We start from the raw sequence: 21,831 nt of genomic DNA, 5'->3' as shown, positions 1-21,831 counted from the left end.
TATCCTGTACAATAGCGTAAGCTGTGGGTGATTACTTTCAACTCAATTCAGAAGGTTTGCAGCCCACTTCAGTCTTAATCCGGTGCAGTAATGATGGATGATGAACACTAAGAAAGGCAGCTTTTGGATGAGATGTTCAACCAAAACTCATCTGTCCTTTTTTTCCCATTGGATCCAATAATGCCATCCAAATAGTAACCATGCACTTTTCCTTGGTGTCCTGGCCAGTGTCTATCATATCTAACAATATTAAAACAGATGATTGAGCCAGAATTTAATGTACAAATTGCCATTTGATAGATATTTGTTTGCCCATTCATTTATCAAGGGAAAAGGAACTATTTCTGAATTTTTTGAGAATGTAAATCTCCAATGCTCATAAGCTCAGAAAGAATGGTAGCCCCCTCTTGCTTTCTTGTGGCAATGAGGTGAATTGTTAATAATTAAAACTTAGCATCCAGTCAAAAAAGTATTTGGACTAAAGTGGGCTATAGTGGGCAAATATAAAGTGAGAAAGTTGGAGATTTACTTTATAAATTATCGTGTCTGTACTAAAAATTCATATTCCAAAATTCAATTCTCTTGCAGTTATGAAGACTTTAAAAAAAACAAATTTTAGTGCTTTTTGTTGCTTATCTGAAATGCTGCCTGATTTATACATAACAGTGAGTGTTGTTCGCCTCAGTTCTTATTGCAGTAAATTCTGGTGTATTGTTTTTCAAGGCGTATATTGGTTCCAAGTCCTGTGCTAATTGGTTTTCATATTTTGCATATGTACATCTTTCCAGGCTGATGCTCACAGTTTAATGCCTTGTGCATTACTATATGTTTCCCACATACTTATAAGCATATAATCTGGTAGTGGGGAACCTTTATTTTGAAGTCATAGTCTAATTAAGAGTAAAAATATTGTAATGACAATTTGAGCAGTCATAAATTGACAATTTTCTTTGATGTCATCTTGATTTAAATTTTTTTGTAGCTTGGGGTTTAACAGTTACTCTATGTAAATATTGAGTAGTATGATTGGGATCGACAAGTTTCTCTGGATCTGAACTATATATTAATAATGCTGCCAAATTTTCAGACTGCATTCACTTACGGAGCTTTCTGATATCATTTGTTGATAGATAATTTCTTGTACATCCATTCACAATTTACAGGACACATCTAAGAGTATGAATCTTAAGTGGTTATATTGCAATGATTTAAAAAAACGGTGAAGAGAAAAGAAACTCATTAAAGTTTTGTATGAAATATTTGGATGTGGAAGCTACTCCTTGAAAATTCAATTTGCAGATTATGCAATAATTTGAGGGACTAATTCGTGATTAGCACTGGATTTCACAAAGGCATTACATATTTCTCCATGCCATGGCTATTTTGGTATACATGAGGAAAAGTGAGGAACTTGCATTCGTGGTTTCTGGTTTGGTGATGTGGTAGAACTGATGTTATATCCTGTAACTAACGTAGCCGTAGTTACTTTGTTGACAGTGAGTGATTTGCATAGACTAATGTCTGATTATTTGATGAGGTGAGACATGGCCAGCCAGCTGTGATCTTAGCTCCCCATTCCCTTCTTCCCTCAACCCTCCCCCCATCTCCTATTGTTATTCAAATTGTGAGTGATTTAACTGGTTATTGCCTTTTAGAGGGAAGTGGAGTATAATGTTAGCATTTTCATGTAAAGGCAAAAGAAGGTTTTACTGGACAAATTAATGCGTAGTTGAACAAGTCTAAGTTAAACAAAATAAAAAGAAAATCCAGTCTCACCTTTTAGGGCAGTACAGATATCATCAAAATGTTTAGAAAAGCCATTGAAGAGACTGTCACTCATTTATGTTTTTGGGCAAAGGTGCAATAATTGAATCAAGGTGGATAACTCATGATGAGCCATTATGCAATAGAGTTCCATAATCTCAGCTGTCACATGCATACCAGCTATACAGCAAGCATTTGTCACTTTTGTAAATAATTTCAAAGTGCATTGCAAGTAATTGAAAAAATCTGTTACCCTCGATAAAAGAAGACAGGAGATGCATGCTTATGCAGCTTGTCTCCTGTGATGATGAGAATGATAATAGGACTTCTATAATGGTCACCCTGGAAATTATTCCCCCTTGAGCAACATTACTTAAAAAATGTTCTCAGCACGTTCAGCGTATTACACTGCAAGAACCTGAAAGAAACAAAGTTGATACTTGATTGAAATTTCTTAATAAACAGTTGACAGATTTGCCAAATAGTAATAAGAGCCAAAAAACACATTTTAAGGCTTCTAGAGTAGAGCTAGTGCCATAGTTAATGGCTAAAAGTGAAAACACAAAGCAGGTAGTTTTTTTTTGTATACAGTTCTTTGTTTATTGTTGCTTGGGTGGAGCCAGCATCATTGATGTGTGTCATCAAATTGTTGTAACTTCATAAATGTTGAGCAGGATTTTAAATGTTCTGCCAAATAAGGAACAGTGAGCATTTCTTAGTCAGGCTTCTAGAGCCTGGTGGAGAACTTTGTAGTGGTAGTAAAATAAAAATTGCTGGAAACTCTCACCAGATCAGGCAGCATCTGTTTAACCTGCTGAATCTTTGGTCTTTTTATTTTTATTTCAGATTTCCAGCATTTGCATCTTTTTGCTACTTGTGATCCCATATGTCCCGATGAAAGGGCCTGGCCCAAAACATAGACTCTTTATTCCTCTCTGTGGATGCTGCCTGATGTGCTGAGACGCTCCAGCATCTTGAGTGGGTTACTCTGGATTTCCAGCTCTTGAAGAATTTGTGTTCTCATATGGCTGTTATCCTTGTACTTCTAAGTAATAAAGGACACTGCAATGCATTTTGTAGATGTACACACAACAGCTGTGGTGCCCTCTGCCAGAAATCCAGCCTTTAGCCGTCTTAAAGTTACAGTATTTATGTGGTTCAACTTCTGTATGCTTCCAGTAATTTGAGAGTCCCACAATATTGATGATGGAATCTCAGCAGCAGTAATGTCAATCAAACATGGGTGGTAAAACTCTTTGATGAGATGGCCACTTGAACGGTTAATCTTTCTTAGCTCATTCCTGAATGTTGTGTGGTTTTGCAGTCTGAGGGGTTGTGAATTGCATTGTGTGTTATGCACCCATCAGCAGTCCCTCCTATTCATGAAGATGGTGGGCAGGTATGATGCAGCAAGCAGAAAGTAGGAAGGACACTTGTGAAAGAAGTTGGTGAAAGTAGTAACTCCAGGTGTGGTGTATTTCTATTTTACCCTTTTAACAGATTTTTTTTGATGCAATTCTAGCTGAAATAATGCCTTGATGTCAAAGATTGTAATCGTAACCTCAACTCTGGCATTCAGCTATCTGTATCTGGACCTAGGCTACATGGACGTGTAGAGCAGATATTTCAGAGTGTTCAAGTGTTATAAGTCATGCATTTAGTGATGTATATAAATAAATTTCACAGTGTGGCTATTAGCCTGAGTGCAACTCAATTCATTAGGGTGTTTCTCTAATAATTTTCTTTTGAAAGATAGTAGCAATTAATTCCTAAGCATATATGTTTGTGTTCCTATGATGTTTATAGTGTTGTTGTTTAACTGCATATACAGAATTTGTGTTCTTCCTGGCCATTCTCTAATGCCATGTTTAGAATTCTCAACAAAGGGCAAGAAGGTTGTCTTTGGGTTGTGAGCTTTGCACATCTAACAAGGCTTAGAGATGCCCGAAACAGCTGGGATTGAAAATGAAACAATTTCACTACTTCAGCAAAATAGGAACTAACGAATTTGACTGTTTCAGTGGAAATGAAGATTTGGAAGTTGCATTTGTCTAAAGCATTGTGTAAAGGTAGTTTATTATCGGTGTACACTGATGTTGTTCATTTACAATCAGTCAACAAAGCATGGCAGCGTACACTGGATGAATTCCTCTGTTGATAACTATTAGGATCTAAAATACAGTTTTATAGGACCGTAATGATATTGGTAATCTTCTAATTTTGTTCTGTATCTCATTTGAATACGTAATTTGTTAACTCACTTTGATTCTTTTCGTACCCTAAGTATTTCCATGAAACTTTGGCTAATTGGGCCAGCTGCTTAATTTGGCCAAAATGTACTGGCCCCAACTTGTTCCAATTAAAAGGAACCTACTGTATATATACATGAGATAAATCACCTAGACTAGATGGCCTACACCCCTGGGTTCTGAAAGAGGTGGCTGAAGAGATTGCGGAGGTATTAGTAATAACCTTTCAAGAATCAATAGATTCTGGCATGGTTCTGGAGAACTGGAAAATTGTAAATTTCACTCCACTCTTCAAGAAGGGAGAGAGGCAGGAAGAAAGAAAATTATAGGCTATTGAGTCTCTCAGTGGTTGGGAAGATATTGGAGCTGATTGTTAAATATGTGGTTTCTGGGTACCTGGAGGTACATGATAAAATAGGTCATAGTCAACATGGTTTCCTTAAGGGAAAATCTTGCCTGACAAATCTGTTAGAATTATTTGAAGAAATAACAAGCAGGATAGACGAGAGAGAATAGGTGATGTATACTTGGATTTTCAGAAGGCATTTGACAAGGTGTCGCACATGAGACTGCATAGCAAGTTAAGAGCCCATGGTATTACTAGCACGGGCAGAACATTGGTTGAATGGTAGGAAATGAAGTGTGGAAATAAAGGGAGCCTTTTCTGGTTTGCTGTTGGTAATTAAGGATCTGTGCTGGGACTGCTTTTTGCATTGTATGTCAGTGATTTGGATGAGAGAAATGATGGCTTTTTTGGCCAAGATTACAGACAATACAAAGATAGGTGGAGGGTATGTAGTGTTGAGGAAGCAGGGAGTCTGCGGAAGGACTTGAATGATTAAGAGAATGGGCAAAGGAGTGGCAGATGGAATATAGTATTGGGAAGTGTCTGATCATACACTTTGGTAGAAGGAATAAAAGTGTAGGCTCTTTTCTGAACGGAGAGAAATTTCAAAAGTCTGAGATGCAAAGGGACTTGGGAGTCCTCATGTAGGATTTCCTAAAGGTTAATTTGTGGGTTGAGTCAGTGGTGAGGAAGACAAATGCAATTTCAGCATTTATTTGTAGAGGACTAGAATATAAAAGCAGGGATGTAATGTTGAGGCTTTATAAAGCACTGGTGAGGGCTCACTTGGAGTATTGTGAGCAGTTTTAGGCCCCTTATCTAAGAAAGACTGTGCTGATATTGGAGAGGGTTCAGAGGAGGTTCACAAGAATGAATGGAATGGTTACCATATGAGGACTGATTGATGGCTAGGCCTGTAATCCCAAGAATTCAGAAGAATGAGGGTGGATCTCATTGACGCCTATCAAATGTTGAAAGGCCTCGATAGAATGGACGTGGAGAGGATGATTCCTAAAGTAGCGAGTCAAGGGCCAGCAAGCACAGCTTCATAGTAGAGGGGTGTCCTTTTAGAAGGAATTTCTTTAACCAGAGAGTGGTGAATCTGTGGAATTCATTGCCACAGGAGGCTGTGGAGGCCAAGTCATTGGGTGTATTTAAGGCAGAGCTTGATAGATTCTTGACTATTCAGGGCAGGAAGGGATGTGGAGAGAAGGTGGGACATAGGAACTGAGAAGATATGGATCAGCCATGATGAAACGGCGGAGCAGATTCAATGGACCTAATAGCCTACTTCTGCTCCTGTATAGTACTGTATATATAGTGAGGGCACCTAAGGCTTTTGCACAGTACCGTGGTAACTTTATGTATTCCAGCGTACTGTTGCTGCAGAAAAAAATCTCATGACATATGAGTGATGATAAACCTGATTCTGATATGAAGTGACAGTGGGAATGATCTCAGCTGGTGTCTCAGGGCTAGGTGTGCACTTGCGCCTAGCTGCACCCCTGGCACTCCTCTGCTACCTGTCCCATACCTCTCCATGGCACTCCACCTTGCCATTGCTAGCATCCTTTGCTCCCGTCAGATTTACAAACTCACCCTCTGCTTCATGTTGATAAATACAGTACTGTGCAAAAGTCTTAGGCACCTTAGCTACAGTTGCAAGAAAAAGTTTGTGAGCCCTTTGCAATTACCTGGTTTTCTGCAAAAATTACTCATAAAATGTGGTCTGATCGTCACCTGAGTCGCAATGATAGACAAACACAACCTGCCTAAACTAATAACAATTGTACTTTTCATGTGTTTATTGAACACATAGTTTAATTATTCACAGTTCAGGGCTGGAAAAAGTATGTGAACCCTTGTATTTAATAACTGGTAAAACCTCCTTTAGCAGCAATAACCTCCACCAAACATTTCCTGTAGCTGTTGAACAAACTTGCACAACGGTGAGGTGGAAATTTGGACCACTTCTCCGTACAAAATTGTTTCAGTTCATCAGTATTTCTGGGATACCTTGCATCAACAGCCCTCTTTAGGTCATGCCACAGTACATCAATTGGGTTAAAGTCTGGACTCTGACTTGGCCATTGCAAAACACACATTTTCTTCTTTTAAAACCATTCTGTTGTTGATTTACTCTTGCATTTGGATCATTGTCTCATTGCATCACCCAACTTCTATTAAGTTTCAGGTGACTGACCACTATTTCTTCTTTGAGTTTGTGTAATGGCTACTTTTTCAATGGTTTAGAATAGTTTTGGTTCCAATATTTCTTTGTGCCAGAAACCCCCAATCCTTTCAAATCACTAGCATTTTCAGTACTTGGTCCCAATATGAGGGGCTAAAAGAAGATAATAACTTATTTATAGAGCCCTTTTTATGCAGATAATGTAGTTCAAGTGCTTTACAGTGGAATAAAGTGCAATCGTTAAAAAATATTTGGATATTAACAAAATAAAAGAGAAAAAGATATTAGTTAAAAGCAAGGTTAAAAATAGTCAGCTGAGTCTGCATCTTTTATAGTTTTAGTTATTGAATTCTACAGTTTAGGAGTGTAGTTCAAAAAGGCTGACTTGCCAATTATCTTCTGAGGGTGATTGTTTAAATTTAAGACACCGGCAGAAAAAGAACTGAGAGCTCGAATAGGGTTATAGCACAAATAGATAAGAAAACCCAGGTTGTGACATTGAAAACAAAGTTTATAGATTATTTTGAGTATTGTGAGAAGAAACCTCAAAAATAGAAAGTCATTGGTAGCTTTATCATGCTTGTTCACGTCTGCAACTTTCAATCTTTTATTAGTAGCTTATTGATACGATGAAAGGGACCTCTTAGGGAGGAAAATACGTTTTCTTATAGCATGCAAATTTGATGTTGGTGCTAACAAAGAGCTTCATTATTAAGCCCTCAACTTGTATATCATTTTGAATTGAATGAAGAAAGTATTTCTGTGTCCAAAATCATTTTTCAGTTTTCAGATGGTATTTCATTTTGACAAATAAGCATCTGATCATTAAGTGTTTTTGCACTTACATTTTTGTTAGTGAAAATGAATTTGTAGATTTTTAGATTAATCAGTTTCTGGTTTCATGTTTCGTCACTCTTGGCATATGGATTGTTCCACTAAAATAGAATTTTAGAATCCGAGTAATGCTGTGCTACCAGATGCTATCTATATAGAGGAAGCAGGTCACAAGGATTTGTTATCAAAATTTGAATGTAAAAAGCTTGCAAGGCTCACACTATTAATGAAATATGAAGTGTTGCTCCTCCAACCTGAGAGTGGCCACATTGTGGCAGTAGAGGAGGTGATGGACTGACATGTGTGAGTTCAAACAGAACTCCTCAATGCCCCGATGAAGCCACTGTGTTTGTAGGCGAAATATCTTGTATTCGGTCTGTGTAGTGTCCAACCTGACAGAATGAGCTTTAATTTCTCCATCTTCCAGTATTTTCTTCCTTTGCCCACTCTCCTCTTTTTTTTCATTCCCCATTCTGGCTCCCCTCTTACTCTGCTATCTGTCTCCTCTCTCCGGCGCCCCCCCTTCCCTTTCTCCCATGGTCCACTCTGCTCTCCTATAAATTCCTCCATCTTCAGCCCTTTACCTTTTGCACCTATCACCTCCCAACTTCTCACTTCATTCCCCCCCCCCATCACCCACCTTCCCTGTCCATCTTGTACTCCTTCTGCTCCTTATTCTGGCTTCTGCCCCCTTCCTTTCCTGTCCTGATAAAGGGTCTCAGCTGAAGCATCAGCTATTTATTGCTCTTCATTGATGTTGCCTAACTTCCTGAGTTCCTCCAGCTTTTTGTGTTTGTAGATTTAATTAATTCACACATTAAAAAAAATTGCTCAAACAACTAAAGGTATTAAAGTGAAAAATGTTGCCACCTTTGGGATTATGTAATCCTAACAATTATTTAACTATTTTGACTTTTAAATTAACAGTTCTACTCATCCTGTTAGAAAGTTGCAATGAACAATTGGTAAAGGGCACAAGGAATGAAGGAAATTAGAAACTTGTCATCCATGGTTTCTCGAATTTGTGGTACACTTTTGCCAGAATAGATACTGCTTCATAGGTATTGTCAGTGTTTACTTTTAATAATTCTTAAATCATTCTGGCACTGCTAAGTTTTGTACTTGGCATCTAAGCCAATTTCATAGTGTACGATGTATGAGTGCAATTAACATTAGATTTCATATCTGTATCTCTGTTTGATATAAGAGAGCCCTGAAGCCATATCCAAATCCATTAATGAATTGTATCAGTGAAGGCTGCACAACAGACACTCAATTGTGATGATCAAAGGTGGATTAGAATATTTGGTTCACCCAGGCAAATAGAAGCAGATGACAACTGACGTAATTGAAGAAAGCTCTTTTAATCAGTTTTTCACATTACAATAGACACTAGATGTGTAATTTTTAACAAGGTATGCCTGAGCACATGTACTTGGGTGAAAAGTAGAACATTTAAGTTGTGAGCAATAATATCCCAATACACCCGAAACTGGATGTTGGATTAATTTTCAGAAAAGGCAATTGATCGTTTGGTCTGATTTTTTTTTTTTAAATTGTTTTTCTTTTATTTTTAAAAATTCATAGGGAAAATGCTACAGAAGCTGGAAATTTGAAATGAAAAGAGAAAACACCAGTCAAGTAGCATCTGTATAGAACAAGATGATGAAATGTTATTGACATAAAATGCAGAGTGCTTTTGGCATTTTCTGGGTTTTGCATTATCCAATTTCAAAATCATAAAATTAGATGTGAAGAACCTTTTTCTTTTTTCAGATGATGAAACATGCTTGGGGAAACTATAGACAGTATGCTTGGGGGCACAATGAATTGAAACCTCTTTCAAGAAAAGGTCATTCAACCAATATATTTGGTAAGTATCTGGCTATTCAGTTAAAGTATTTGTTTATGTTGTAAAAGTTAAAAAAATGTGTTTCAATGTGAGAATTTGATTTTAATTTAGCTCTCTAAATAATTGTGTCCTTAATTGTAATTGAGAGGTGATTATTAAACTAGTTTGTCTAGAACTGTTATCTCCATTTAAGCTTGGCAGGAGTTACTAGATATGTGAAACCTTGCAGTTTAATATTAATTGAGGTTGATACTGATCATTAGTGCATGGGATTTTTCAGTAGTGACTTTCTATTCCAGTCAATTCCATTCAAGTAATGACTGGAAAGTAAGATACAAAATAAAGAAACGTGTTGTTTTGATTCTGAAGATTTGAAATATGTTTTGCATGGCTCTGCAAAAAGGTCTCAGTTTATTATGTATAATAATGAATTGGACAAAGAAATTTCTGTATTCAAGTTTTCAGAGGACATAGTACAATAATTCTGCTTTTATTTTAGCTGTTTGTATACTAAACTCAAAAGATTAGTGTGTTTGTGACTGGTGATGCTAGACTAACTGATTTTCAGATGCTATTCCAATTAATATTCAAGCACAGTTTTAATTTTACTTTTTTAAGTATAATAAATATTCTAGCAAGCTTGGTAAGTTTAAAGTGACTGTGGGAAACAGCCCCTGGCATATCAGATGTTGGTGTGGGACCTGGGACCTCAGCTTGTCAGAAAGGGAAGTAGCAACTTGTCTCCCAGCAAGTCAGAGTGGGCCAGATACCAATCAATCAGGATTTCCTTATCGAGTACCAGATTATCAGAGTGTTATTGTGTGCCCTCCTCTGAATGATATGCTTCCTTGTTTGACATTGCCTGCAGATTTGTATTAATATGAATCCAAGCCTTTGTAAAATGGAAACCATTATCTCATTGATGCCTGAAATATCTAATTTAAGATTTCTGCTGCCTTATAGCAGCTTTGTATGTACAGAATTTGTAATCCCATAGTTTATCTTGAATCTTCAACGCATTGAGTATAACTTGTAACCTTTTTCAAAAAAGTGTTCTGTGGAAATCTAGGTAAACCAATAATTTCTTCACTTTCCACTCTTCACATTGAATGTAATTGCTTGAAGGTTAGTCAGACATGAGCTTGTCATCTGATTCCATGTCTTTGTTGGATTATTGTTGCTATTGGTTCGCGATGCTGAGGCTGTGAGACTGCCCCTGGCTGCCATGCTTTGTGTCTGTGAACTTTGCGATGACTTGGCCTGCTAATATGATGAACTAAATACCAAGGCTTTGGGCCTACTCAGAGCTGCTCTGGGGATTTGGATCTAAGCACTCAATTTGGTTCAGAATCCTGTAGTTGTTATTCGCTTCTATTGTTTTCATGATCTGTTATTTTCCTCTTTTCTCTGTGTGCACTGAGGGTTGGTCTTTTTTTGAATTTTTAAAAATTGGGTTCTTTTGGGTTCCTTTGCGATTGCCTGAAAGCAAACAAATCTCAAGGTTGTATAACTTGTACATTCTTTGACAATGCACTTTGAATCTTTGAATCTATTTCAGTAACTTAATTTTTGGGGGAGAGAGGTAATTATATTGACTTTTCCCTAGTTTGCTAATGACTTTTTGGTGTTCATCAACTCTGTACTCCGAAACTAATTTAAGCATAGAGATATAGTTTTGATTACCTGTAGCTGGTCTGAGAATTGCATCTGGTTTAAGTTTAAGTTCACATTTATTGTCATGGAGATATGCACCCAGGGTATAAAGTAGCTTTTTGTAGCAGCGATATGGTGAAATACTAACAAGCATAAATAGCATAAAATTAATGAACAAAAATTTTATGTAACTTACAAAACAATGAGCAAAAGTAACATAACAATAATAACAAAAGTTGAGCAAAATATAGTGCTTTTCAGTTTGGTTTTAAAAACTCGATAGTGGTGGGAAGAAGCTATCATGGGTCTTCAGGCTCCTGTATTTTCTGCTTGATGGAATCAGTGATGGGGGGTCCAAAATGATTTTTGTCTTCCTGAGACCTCACATCTTGTAAATGTGTTCAGAGGTCGGGAGAGCTGTACCCTTGGTGGAACTGACTAAGTTCTTCACTCTCCATAGCCTCTTGCTTTGGAGTTACAATATCAAACAATGATGCACAGATGAGAATGCCTTTCCCTGTACATCTGTCAAAGTTCGCCAGAGTCTTCATGACATGCTAAATCTCCTTAAAATTTTAAGAACTATAGAAGGTGGCATGCCTCTTTCATGGTTGCATCAATGTGTTGGGTCAGGATAGGTCCTCCTAGATACTGAAAACTAGTAACTAGAGGCTTTTCCCCCTTTCTGTCACAGATCTTTCAATGAGGGCTGGTACATGTTAGTCTGATTTTCCCTTCTGAAAGTCCACAATCCAAATCAAAAGCCACCTGGCACTCAACATCAGCAAACCAAGGAACTGATTGTAGACTTGAGGAAGGGGGAAGTCAGACGACATGTACCAGACCTCATTGAAGGGGGCTGGGTACATGTTAGTCAGATTTCTCCTTCATTAAGTCCATGTTTTGCTGATGTTGACTCTCAAATTGTTTTTACAATCCCACTCAACTGTCTCATTCCTGTACACCTCCATGTCATATTCCATGATACTGTCAACAATAATGATGTGATCAGCAAACTTGTAGACGGTGTTGAACTCTGCTTAGCCACACATAGGTATAGAGAGATTAGGACAAGGGGCTAAGTGAGGTGTGCCTGTGTCATTAAGACATTGTCCTTATTTTTGCCTGGCTGATCGCAAATTAGTTCTAATTGAATAGTGCCCAATTTATTCAGTTATCTAAGGTAAGTGTAGAAACACCTCACAAGCCTTCAGTTTTTTTTAGATCCTTGATTTAAAAACTCCATAATTAAATTGTTTATTTTTACTTTTGAAACTGGATTTTGATTCTAGAATTATACTTTCTGGAATCTTGTAACTTTGTTTTGCATTCTTGTTTTGCTCTTGTCCCTATTGCCCTCTCTGACCTTTGTTAGTTCGTTATGAAGCCCATCTTTGCCTTGTGTTACTACCATTGTAACAAATTTGTATACCCAATATAGAGAAGTAAAAATTGTAAAGAAGTGACGAATAAACTCCTCTGGCTTCTAGCCTGGTACCGGTATTGATTTTAACTGACGTTTTGATGACAAACTCTTGTCACCTTCACCAGGGATGATGCCTAGGCCTGTCGTCTGCTGGGATATATAACCCCATCACCCGACCCTCCTGATTGGTTAGACCTGATCCAATCAGATTTCTGCTGTCCCACCTTGTTTACAATCTTACTCGGAGCGAGACCTTCGTCTTTGTTAAAATTCTTTTTCTCAGTTTTATTTCAGTGGTTTCCTGCACCAGGCGGCCCCAAAAGCACAGTAGCTTCGTGCTGTTGAAGTCAATTCTATTGCCATTGCGAATGTAGTGTCTGTTACTGCCGAATTCTCTGGGTAACCCAAATGGATACACATCCTGTGCTCCTTGATGTAGGTTTCCACCAAGCGTCCAGTCTGACCGATATACACTGCTTCAGATTCACAGGGAATCTTGTAAACGCCAGCCATTCCTGAGTCCCAGGTCATCTTTGACCCGCGTGAACTGTGATTTGGGCTTCCTTATGGGTTTGTGGCATTTTAACAAAGACAAGTGTCCCATTCTAAGTAAGAACTGGAATTTGATTAGAAACTAGGCGGAGCAGCGGAAATCTGATAGGTTAGTCCTCATCCATTCAGGAGGGACTGATGATGGGGGTATGTATACCACTGAACTAGACATGCCCAGGCATCATCCCTAATGAAGATGGCAGAGTTTGTCATTGAAAGGTCAGTTAAAATTGATACCTGTACCCAGCTGGAAGCCCGAGGAGAGTTTATTCGTCATATATGCCGGGAAAGCACTAGATCCTTTTTGGAAAGAAGTGTTTATACACAATCCTGATACTTTAAGTATCTAAGATTATATACTTAACCAATATTTTCTTGATTCATACTTGATTACTGTCAGCTTGTTTTTTTTTCAAAACTTGCTTTGTGTAGCCTCCTTCATAGTAGTTACAAGCCTCTTTTGTAAGTAGCCATCAAAAACAGTAAGTGGCATGAATGAAAATTCTTTCCTTAAGATGTATTTTAATTAAAAGATGATCTGTCATTTAATAGTTTTTATATTTCCATCTTTGACCATAACTGGGACAATTCTCATTTATTCCTTTTGACACTGCATTTTGTTTCATTCTGACTTTCTATGCAAAGTGTTTGAAGTAACTTCAGTGATGGAACCTTGTGATATGTAGTCAAGTCTACCGCAAATATTTTGAAACTACTGTGAAGGTTAATAAGTAATGGTAATAAGTTTTGTTTCGAATATAACAGCACATGTGAATTTGTGCATGTATGTTAATGTTTTCCCAGTTAAAACTTTGATCCAGTTGCTGATCCACATTTGCTGACTTTACCTGTGTACTAAATAGTTGGTGATTTAAATTTGTTTGGGCTTGATCAGCGTACAGCTTATGGCGTACTTTTGGTCAAGTCTTTACTCAGACTTGCCTTAGATATTGCCAAAGGCAAAATCTACCATTAATTGACACAATCGGGCATCATTTTAAACTGTAACTTTAATATAAGAAAATCTTTCAATCTGGTAACTTCTTGGATTAAAGCAGTTTTCAGGAGTTGACCTTTTTTGAATTAGCACCAACCCACCATCTTTTATCAGTAATTTCAATTTAGATTACTGAGAATGATTTAGGGGAAATCTAGTCTCTCAATAAAGCGTAATATGTTCAAAAACTGTTATACATGAATTCAGTGGAAAAATATTGGCAATGCTCCCAAAGCTTACTAATTACCATTGGGAGCATGGCCCAATGTTTTTCTAATTTAGTGCAAATGATCACAGAAGCTCAAACAGAGTTTAAAATACTGATCTTTAATCCTTGATATACTACTGGGTGAATTGCTGTTAAGTGGTTTCTAAATGCAATTCAGGAATGGTAATACAAGTCAAAAAGCTAAAACTGCATTTTGTGTATATCTGAAATAACTGAGTGTGCAGTAAGTAGTAAACAGATTGGCAGCACCTGTGGAAAGTCAAGTCAAGTCTTTTATTGTCATTTTGACCATAAACTGCTGGTACAGTACACAGTAAAAACGAAACAATGTTCCTTCAGGACCATGGTGCTACATGAAACAACACAAAACTACACTTGACTAAGTGAGACAACACAAGGCTGCACTAGACTATGTAAGACAACACAAAAAACTACACTAGACTACAGACCTACACAGGACTACATAAAGTGCACAAAACAGTGCAGGGCAGTACAATAAATAATAAACAAGACAATAGGCACAGTAGAGGACAAATTACAATATAATAATAAATGATGTAGATATCAGTCTAGTCTCTGGGTATTAAGGAGTCTGATGGCTTGGGAAGAAACTGTTACACAGTCTGGTCGTGAGAGCCCGAATGCTTCGGTACCTTTTGCCAGATGGCAGGAGGGAGAAGAGTTTGTATGGGAGGGTGCGTGGGGTCCTTCACTATACTGCTGGCTTTGCAGGTGCAGCGTGTGGTGTAAATGTCTGTAATAACGGGAGGAGAGACCCCGATGATCTTCTCAGCTGACCTCACTATCTGCTGCAGGGTCTTGCAATCCAAGACGGCGCAATTCCCGAACCAGGCAGTGATGTAGCTGCTCAGGATGCTCTTGATGTGGTGAGTATGGGGGGTGGGAGATAGACTTTTCTCAGCCTTCGCAGAAAGTAGAGACGCTGCTGTACTTTCTTGGCTATGGAGCTGGTGTTGAGGGACCAGGTGAGATTCTCCGCCAGGTGAACACCAAGAAGTTTGGTGCTCTTAATGATCTCAATGGAGGAGCTGTCAATGTTCAATGGAGAGTGGTCGCACCTTGCTCTCCTGAAGTCAGCAACCACCTCTTTTGTTTTGTTCACATTCAGACGCAGGTTGTTGGCTCTGCACCAGTCCGTTAGCCGCTGCACCTCCTCTCTGTACGCTGACTCATCGTTCTTGCTAATGAGACCCACCATGGTTGTGTCATTGGCAAACTTGATGATTTGATTCGAACTGTGTATTGCTGCAAAGAGAAACAGATTAGGATCAATGAGCTGGCGTGTCAATGACAGTGATGCTTCCCGGACTGATAGACTGAATACCTTCTATGCACAATTTGACACAATAAATGATGTGACATTGAGGAAAGCCACCGCTCCATTCCCAAGGTGCAGGCACCCTATCCTGCCGGAGCCCAAGTGAGGAGGATCCTAGTCAGGGTAAAACCATGCAGAGCTGCGGGGCCGTACACGTATCTTATCAGGTGCTGATGGATTGTGCAGTCCAGCTAACTGTGATCTTAAAGGACATCTTTAACATCTCTTTGCATCAGTTCACTATCCCTGCAGGCTTCAAGGCAGCTACCATCATTCCGGTGCTTAAGAGAGTGACAGTAACTGAGCTAAACAGTTATTGCACAGTGCCACAGACCTCGGAAATCATTAAATGCTTTGAACAGCTGTTAATGGATTGTATTGAATCCCATCTTTGAGCTACATTAGACCCTTTCCAGTTTGCGTACCGTTTTAATCGGTTCGCTCATCATTCCGGTGCACAAGAGAGTGACGGTAACTGGCCAAGATGATTAATGCCCAGTGGCATTGACCTCAACAAACATGAAGTGCTTCGAGCAACTGGTAGTGAGTTGTGTAAAATCCCACCTTCCAGCTACATTAGATTCTTTCCAGTTCACCTACTGCTCCATTTGGCCTCAGCCTTCCACTCCATCCTGTCCCACCAAGAAAACAATGCCTTATATGCCAGGATACTCGTTAGATTCTGGACTAGTTCCTGAGGATTGGAGGGTGGCTAATGTAACCCCACTTTTTAAAAAAGGAGGGAGAGAGAAACCGGGGAATTATAGGCCGGTTAGCCTAACGTCGGTGGTGGGGAAACTGCTGGAGTCAGTTATCAAGGATGTGATAACAGCACATTTGGAAAGCGGTGAAATGATTGGACAAAGTCAGCATGGATTTGTGAAAGGAAAATCATGTCTGACGAATCTCATAGAATTTTTTGAGGATGTAACTAGTAGAGTGGATAGGGGAGAACCAGTGGATGTGGTATATTTGGATTTTCAAAAGGCTTTTGACAAGGTCCCACACAGGAGATTAGTGTGCAAACTTAAAGCACACGGTATTGGGGGTAAGGTATTGGTGTGGGTGGAGAATTGGTTAGCAGACAGGAAGCAAAGAGTGGGAATAAACGGGACCTTTTCAGAATGGCAGGCGGTGACTAGTGGGGTACCGCAAGGCTCAGTGCTGGGACCCCAGTTGTTTACAATATATATTAATGACTTGGATGAGGGAATTAAATGCAGCATCTCCAAGTTTGCGGATGACACGAAGCTGGGTGGCAGTGTTAGCAGTGAGGAGGATGCTAAGAGGATGCAGGGTGACTTGGATAGGTTGGGTGAGTGGGCAAACTCATGGCAGATGCAATTTAATGTGGATAAATGTGAAGTTATCCACTTTGGTGGCAAAAATAGGAAAACAGATTATTATCTGAATGGTGGCCGATTAGGAAAAGGGGAGGTGCAACGAGACCTGGGTGTCATTATACACCAGTCATTGAAAGTGGGCATGCAGGTACAGCAGGCGGTGAAAAAGGCGAACGGTATGCTGGCATTTATAGCGAGAGGATTCGAGTACAGGAGCAGGGAGGTACTACTGCAGTTGTACAAGGCCTTGGTGAGACCACACCTGGAGTATTGTGTGCAGTTTTGGTCCCCGAATCTGAGGAAAGACATCTTTGCCATAGAGGGAGTACAAAGAAGGTTCACCAGATTGATTCCTGGGATGGCAGGTCTTTCATATGAAGAAAGACTGGATGAACTGGGCTTGTACTCGTTGGAATTTAGAAGATTGAGAGGGGATCTGATTGAAACGTATAAGATCCTAAAGGGATTGGACAGGCTAGATGCGGGAAGATTGTTCCCGATGTTGGGGAGGTCCAGAACGAGGGGTCACAGTTTGAGGATAGAGGGGAAGCCTTTTCGGACCGAGATTAGGAAAAACTTCTTCACACAGAGAGTGGTGAATCTGTGGAATTCTCTGCCACAGCAAACTGTTGAGGCCAGTTCATTAGCTATGTTTAAAAGGAAGTTAGATATGGCCCTTGTGGCTACAGGGGTCAGGGGGTATGGAGGGAAGGCTGGGTTCTGAGTTGGATGATCAGCCATGATCATAATAAATGGCGGTGCAGGCTCGAAGGGCCGAATGGCCTACTCCTGCACCTATTTTCTATGTTTCTATGTTTCTATATTGTTCATCACCTTCAGCTCAACGTTTAACATGATCATCCCTCAAAGGCTGGTGGGTAAACTGTCCTCGTTGGAACTCAGCATCCTTCTCCGTAACTGGATCTTGGACTTCTTAGTAAAAAGACTCCAATCGTTGGAGTTGACAGCAATATCTCATGCTCCTTCATGCTGTGCACTACTGCCCTCTCGGGCTGTGTGTTCAGCCCACTGCTTTTATGCTGCAGTCAAGATTGCACTGCCTGGTCCAGCCCAAACCGCATTCTCAATTTTGCTGGCGATACAACAGTGGTTGGCTTCATGAGCAACAGTGATGAGTTGGCATACAGAGAGGAAGTGGAGAGGCTTGTCAAATGGTGTAAGAACAACATCCCGAGTATCAATGTGGACAAGATAAAGAAGATGATTATGGACTTCAGGAAGGTTCAGTCTGACCACTCAGCATGGCACATCAATCACTTTGCAATAGAGAGAGTGAAGAGCACAACCTTCCTTGGTGTGCACATTATGGGTATTCTAACCTGGACCCGCAACACCTCATGTGCCAAGAAGGCACAGTAGCATCTACACTTTCTAAGGAGAATGAGGTGTGCAAGGCTCCCTGCCCACATTCTAACAATTTTCTGCTGAAGCACCATCGAGGGTGCCCCACCTGGCTGCCTCATTGTGTGGTAAGGAAACTGCAAGATATCAGACCCCAAGACCTTACAGAGTATAGTTAAGAATCACTGATAGGATCACTGGGGTTTCCCGTCTCTCTGGGAGCATTATGTACAAAGGGAAGTATTGTTGGGGATCCCTACCACCCATCGCATAATTTCTGTCACCCACCACCATCAGGAAGTAGGTGCAGGAGCATCAGGACTAAGACCGCCATACTAGGTAACGGATTCTTCCCCCAGGTTGTGAGACTAATAAATACCCCAACACCATTGAGGTCTCGTCACTTGCATAGTGAGCTGTTTTTCTGTACTGTTTCCCTGTGATGTGCACCTTACTTGCATTTTGAATGACATTTTATTAACTTATTTGTGGTAATATTTTGTTTTATGTGCTGTTTGTGATTATATACATTGTGAATGCACCATGGACTGGAGCAACATTTTATTTGGTTGCATATAGGTTGTCAGATGATGATAAACTTGAACTTGAGCTACATTAGAACAAAGAAAAGTTAGAAATAAAGCACGTTCTCAGTTGCAGAGAAAGAATGGCAAAAAAGAGGTCAGAATCTGAGGCCTAGAAAGAGACTGACATGTGGTTGTCCCCCTGAGAAAGGTAAAGGCTTGTTAATCATAGGGAATTAAAGGAGAGTTGAGGTTGGAAGAGAAGCAAACTAAAAACAGTGCTGGAGTTATGAGACACAGCAACTCATAACTTAACCCTATCCTGTATATCTTTGGAATGTAGGAGGAAAGCCACATGGTCATGGGGGGAAGGTACAAACTCCTTACCAGTAGCAGTGGGAATTGAACCCCAGTCTTCTGATTGCTGGCACTGTCAAGCATAATATTAGCTCCACACTACTATGCCATCCCTTTTTTCATTAGAATAGACTGGTTTCAATACAGATTTCCAAAGCTGCTGATTATCTGAAATCCTTAAGTCAGTAACTTGTAACATGTTTCTCTGTAGATGAGCCCTGTTGGTTGGGGTCGAGCATGGATGTTGTGTCCTAGCTGTCCACGTGATGCGCAAGGCAGGGTGGTACAATATGAAGAGCAAACAACTGCCCATCCAGCAGATTCCTCTTCCCCTTCTCCATGCAGCTGATGAATGCAAAGGGACAGCAGAGACTGATACAGTTTGGCACCAGCATTGTTGCAGGAGTTACCAGCCAATGTTGAAATCAATGTAGGACTGTCTTAGGGACTCCAGCTCCGCATTTATCATCTGAGTTTACTACCCAAGCTTTTCCCATGAGTGAGTATAGACATAAGGCAGCGGAGGTTTGAGATCAGAGTTTTCCTTCTGGATGAGCTGCCAACCATGGCTGACACGTCCCATCTTCTTGGAGTGACTGGTTTTTAGGTGTCATTAACCCACCTTTGCCCCTTCTCCTGTCAGTAGAAGTGGTTCTGCTGAGCTTAGTAGCTATGCCACACGTGTAGGTCAGGAGCTGGACCTAGTTGTCAGAGGCTATTTAAGATCACACCATTGGGAGCATTTAATAGGTGGTGGAAGCTTATCTCCACTACTTCCCCCAGCTGTGCCAACCATAAGGAACTTCTCTGCAGATGCTGCATGATCTATTGAACGCTTTGAACATTCTGTTAAGATTTTCAGTAATTGCATTGTTTTGTATGTCACTTCATGTTTTTCTTGCCCTCTTTGTTCCCATTTATATCTTTAAGTTTAAATATGCAGGTAAATCATCTGTGATTATCAAGTTGGTTTGACAACTATTTCTATTATTTTCTCTCACTTGATCTCCACAGACATTGGCTTTATCATCTATCTTTCCCTGTTTCTGCAACCTTAAAGCATGTTTGATAAGTTTTCCTAGTTTTGATGAAATGTCAGCCACTTGAAACATTAATTTTTCTATTTGCTTGACTGCTATTTCCAGCACTTTGTTTTAATGTCAAATGTGCAGTATAGTCGAGTAGTCCAGTTCTATGATTTAATAATGGCCTTATAAAAGCCTTTGAAACAGTACTATATTGTAGGCAAAATGAATAAGTAAAAATACTTCTAAATAAAATCGCATTTGTGAATATTTTTACCTGTTACCATTGAAACAAAGCATTGTAGTCTAGAAACAATAACTGGAATTGATTTATACACATTTTTTTTTGTATATCAGGTTTTGTTACGCAGTGTTTGGCTTCCATTTGCATTAAATGCCTTTTAAATAATGCAATCAATTTTCAGTCTCTGACCTATTTCTGTGTTTGCTATCATCTCTATCTTGATAGGGAGCAATGCATGTTCTAGTATAATCTTCCATACACTCTGTGGCTGCACTACCCATAAACCTTGTTAGCCTAAAGAGCGATCTAGTTCCATAATTTTATAATATATTGCTGAACTAGGAATCCTTAAAATTCTTGTGCTGAGCTGGCACTTGCATGACTTGGAGCTGAAGAAGCACCTTAATTTTCTGGGCATTGTCTATGAGTTATAAGCCTTTTTATATAGTTTATTCCATTCCTTGAACTTTTTATTCTGTTATTTTATACATTGGTAAGATTAATGCTCAGATCAATGGACGTTTTAAAATCATAAAATATTCCCATAATTACATTCTCAACCGTCTTGTAGATCCCAAGTGGCAACATTTCTCCAAATGTGATTTGTGCGATCTTGCTATGTATGTGCAAATAGCTGACTCTCTTGAATGTATATGAACCTATGTTTAGAAGTTGATAGATGAAGGACCGAAATAGCTAGACTTCTGGGTATACTCGTTCAAGAAGTTTATTGTGATAGCCCTTTCTATTTGTTCTGTAGATGTAACGACATTTGAATGTGAATCAGATATTAAGGTTTTGAATATCAGCCTTCTTACTAGAAAGTCTGATGATTATATCTTGTTTAGCGTTCTCAGTTTGTTTAATTCCAATTTAAATATAGAGATTCAACAGGTAATTACTTACCTTTTTTAGATAAGTGAATGTTTATTATTTACTATCTCTTGACACTCTTCGATGAAAAATAATTGAGGATTTTACTAATAAAGTAATTTCATATACATTGGGATTAGAAATATGCCAATGAAATGCTATCTTTAGCAAAATTTCTGTTTCTGCTCGCCGGAATTCTTTGCTAGGGAATGAGCATATCTGAAAGATAAAGATACAGATGTTGTGTAATTATTTCATTTGATTGTCTTCTGTATTCCAGCATTTTAAATCAGTTTGATCCTCTTTGTGCATGGATGATCACAGAATCTTAACAGCTTAAGTAACCATATTTTTGAAACATGGTTTCTGTATTTCTATATTATGGGACCAACTTTGCAAATTCTTCTTTGATGCATTTCACTGAGTAACTATTTAAATTAAATTGTTCCAAAGCACTCTGCATCCTTGTGACTAGATTTATTGAAATGCTTTGCAACGTGTTGTGGCATTTGCTCTTTGAATTCTGTAATTAACTTTTCCAGTGGTAGGCGGTACTATTTATGATGTGAGCTAGTTTCATTAACAAGAGTAAAAAAAAAAGCTTGCTTTACTGAGGCTGTAAAGCTTATAACATTTCTCATTCTCACTGATGGAGTGTTTTGATGACTGGT

The 21,831-nt window shown here is 39.1% G+C and overlaps 1 protein-coding gene across 1 annotated transcript in view; it reads left to right on the top strand.

Annotated features, from left to right (window-relative positions):
• The window catches only part of man1a2 (mannosidase, alpha, class 1A, member 2), a 128,721-nt gene that overhangs the window by 24,057 nt on the left and 82,833 nt on the right, over window positions 1–21,831 (top strand). The window contains exon 3 of the mRNA XM_063050720.1: window positions 9,161–9,257. Within this exon, the coding sequence (XP_062906790.1) occupies window positions 9,161–9,257 (97 nt within the window). The remainder of the gene's footprint in view (window positions 1–9,160; window positions 9,258–21,831) is intronic.

This window comes from Mobula hypostoma, chromosome 6 (genome assembly GCF_963921235.1).
Source record: "Mobula hypostoma chromosome 6, sMobHyp1.1, whole genome shotgun sequence".
NCBI lineage: Eukaryota > Metazoa > Chordata > Chondrichthyes > Myliobatiformes > Myliobatidae > Mobula > Mobula hypostoma.
Note: the sequence above shows the minus strand (reverse complement) of the source record. Positions and strands in the feature narration are given on the sequence as shown.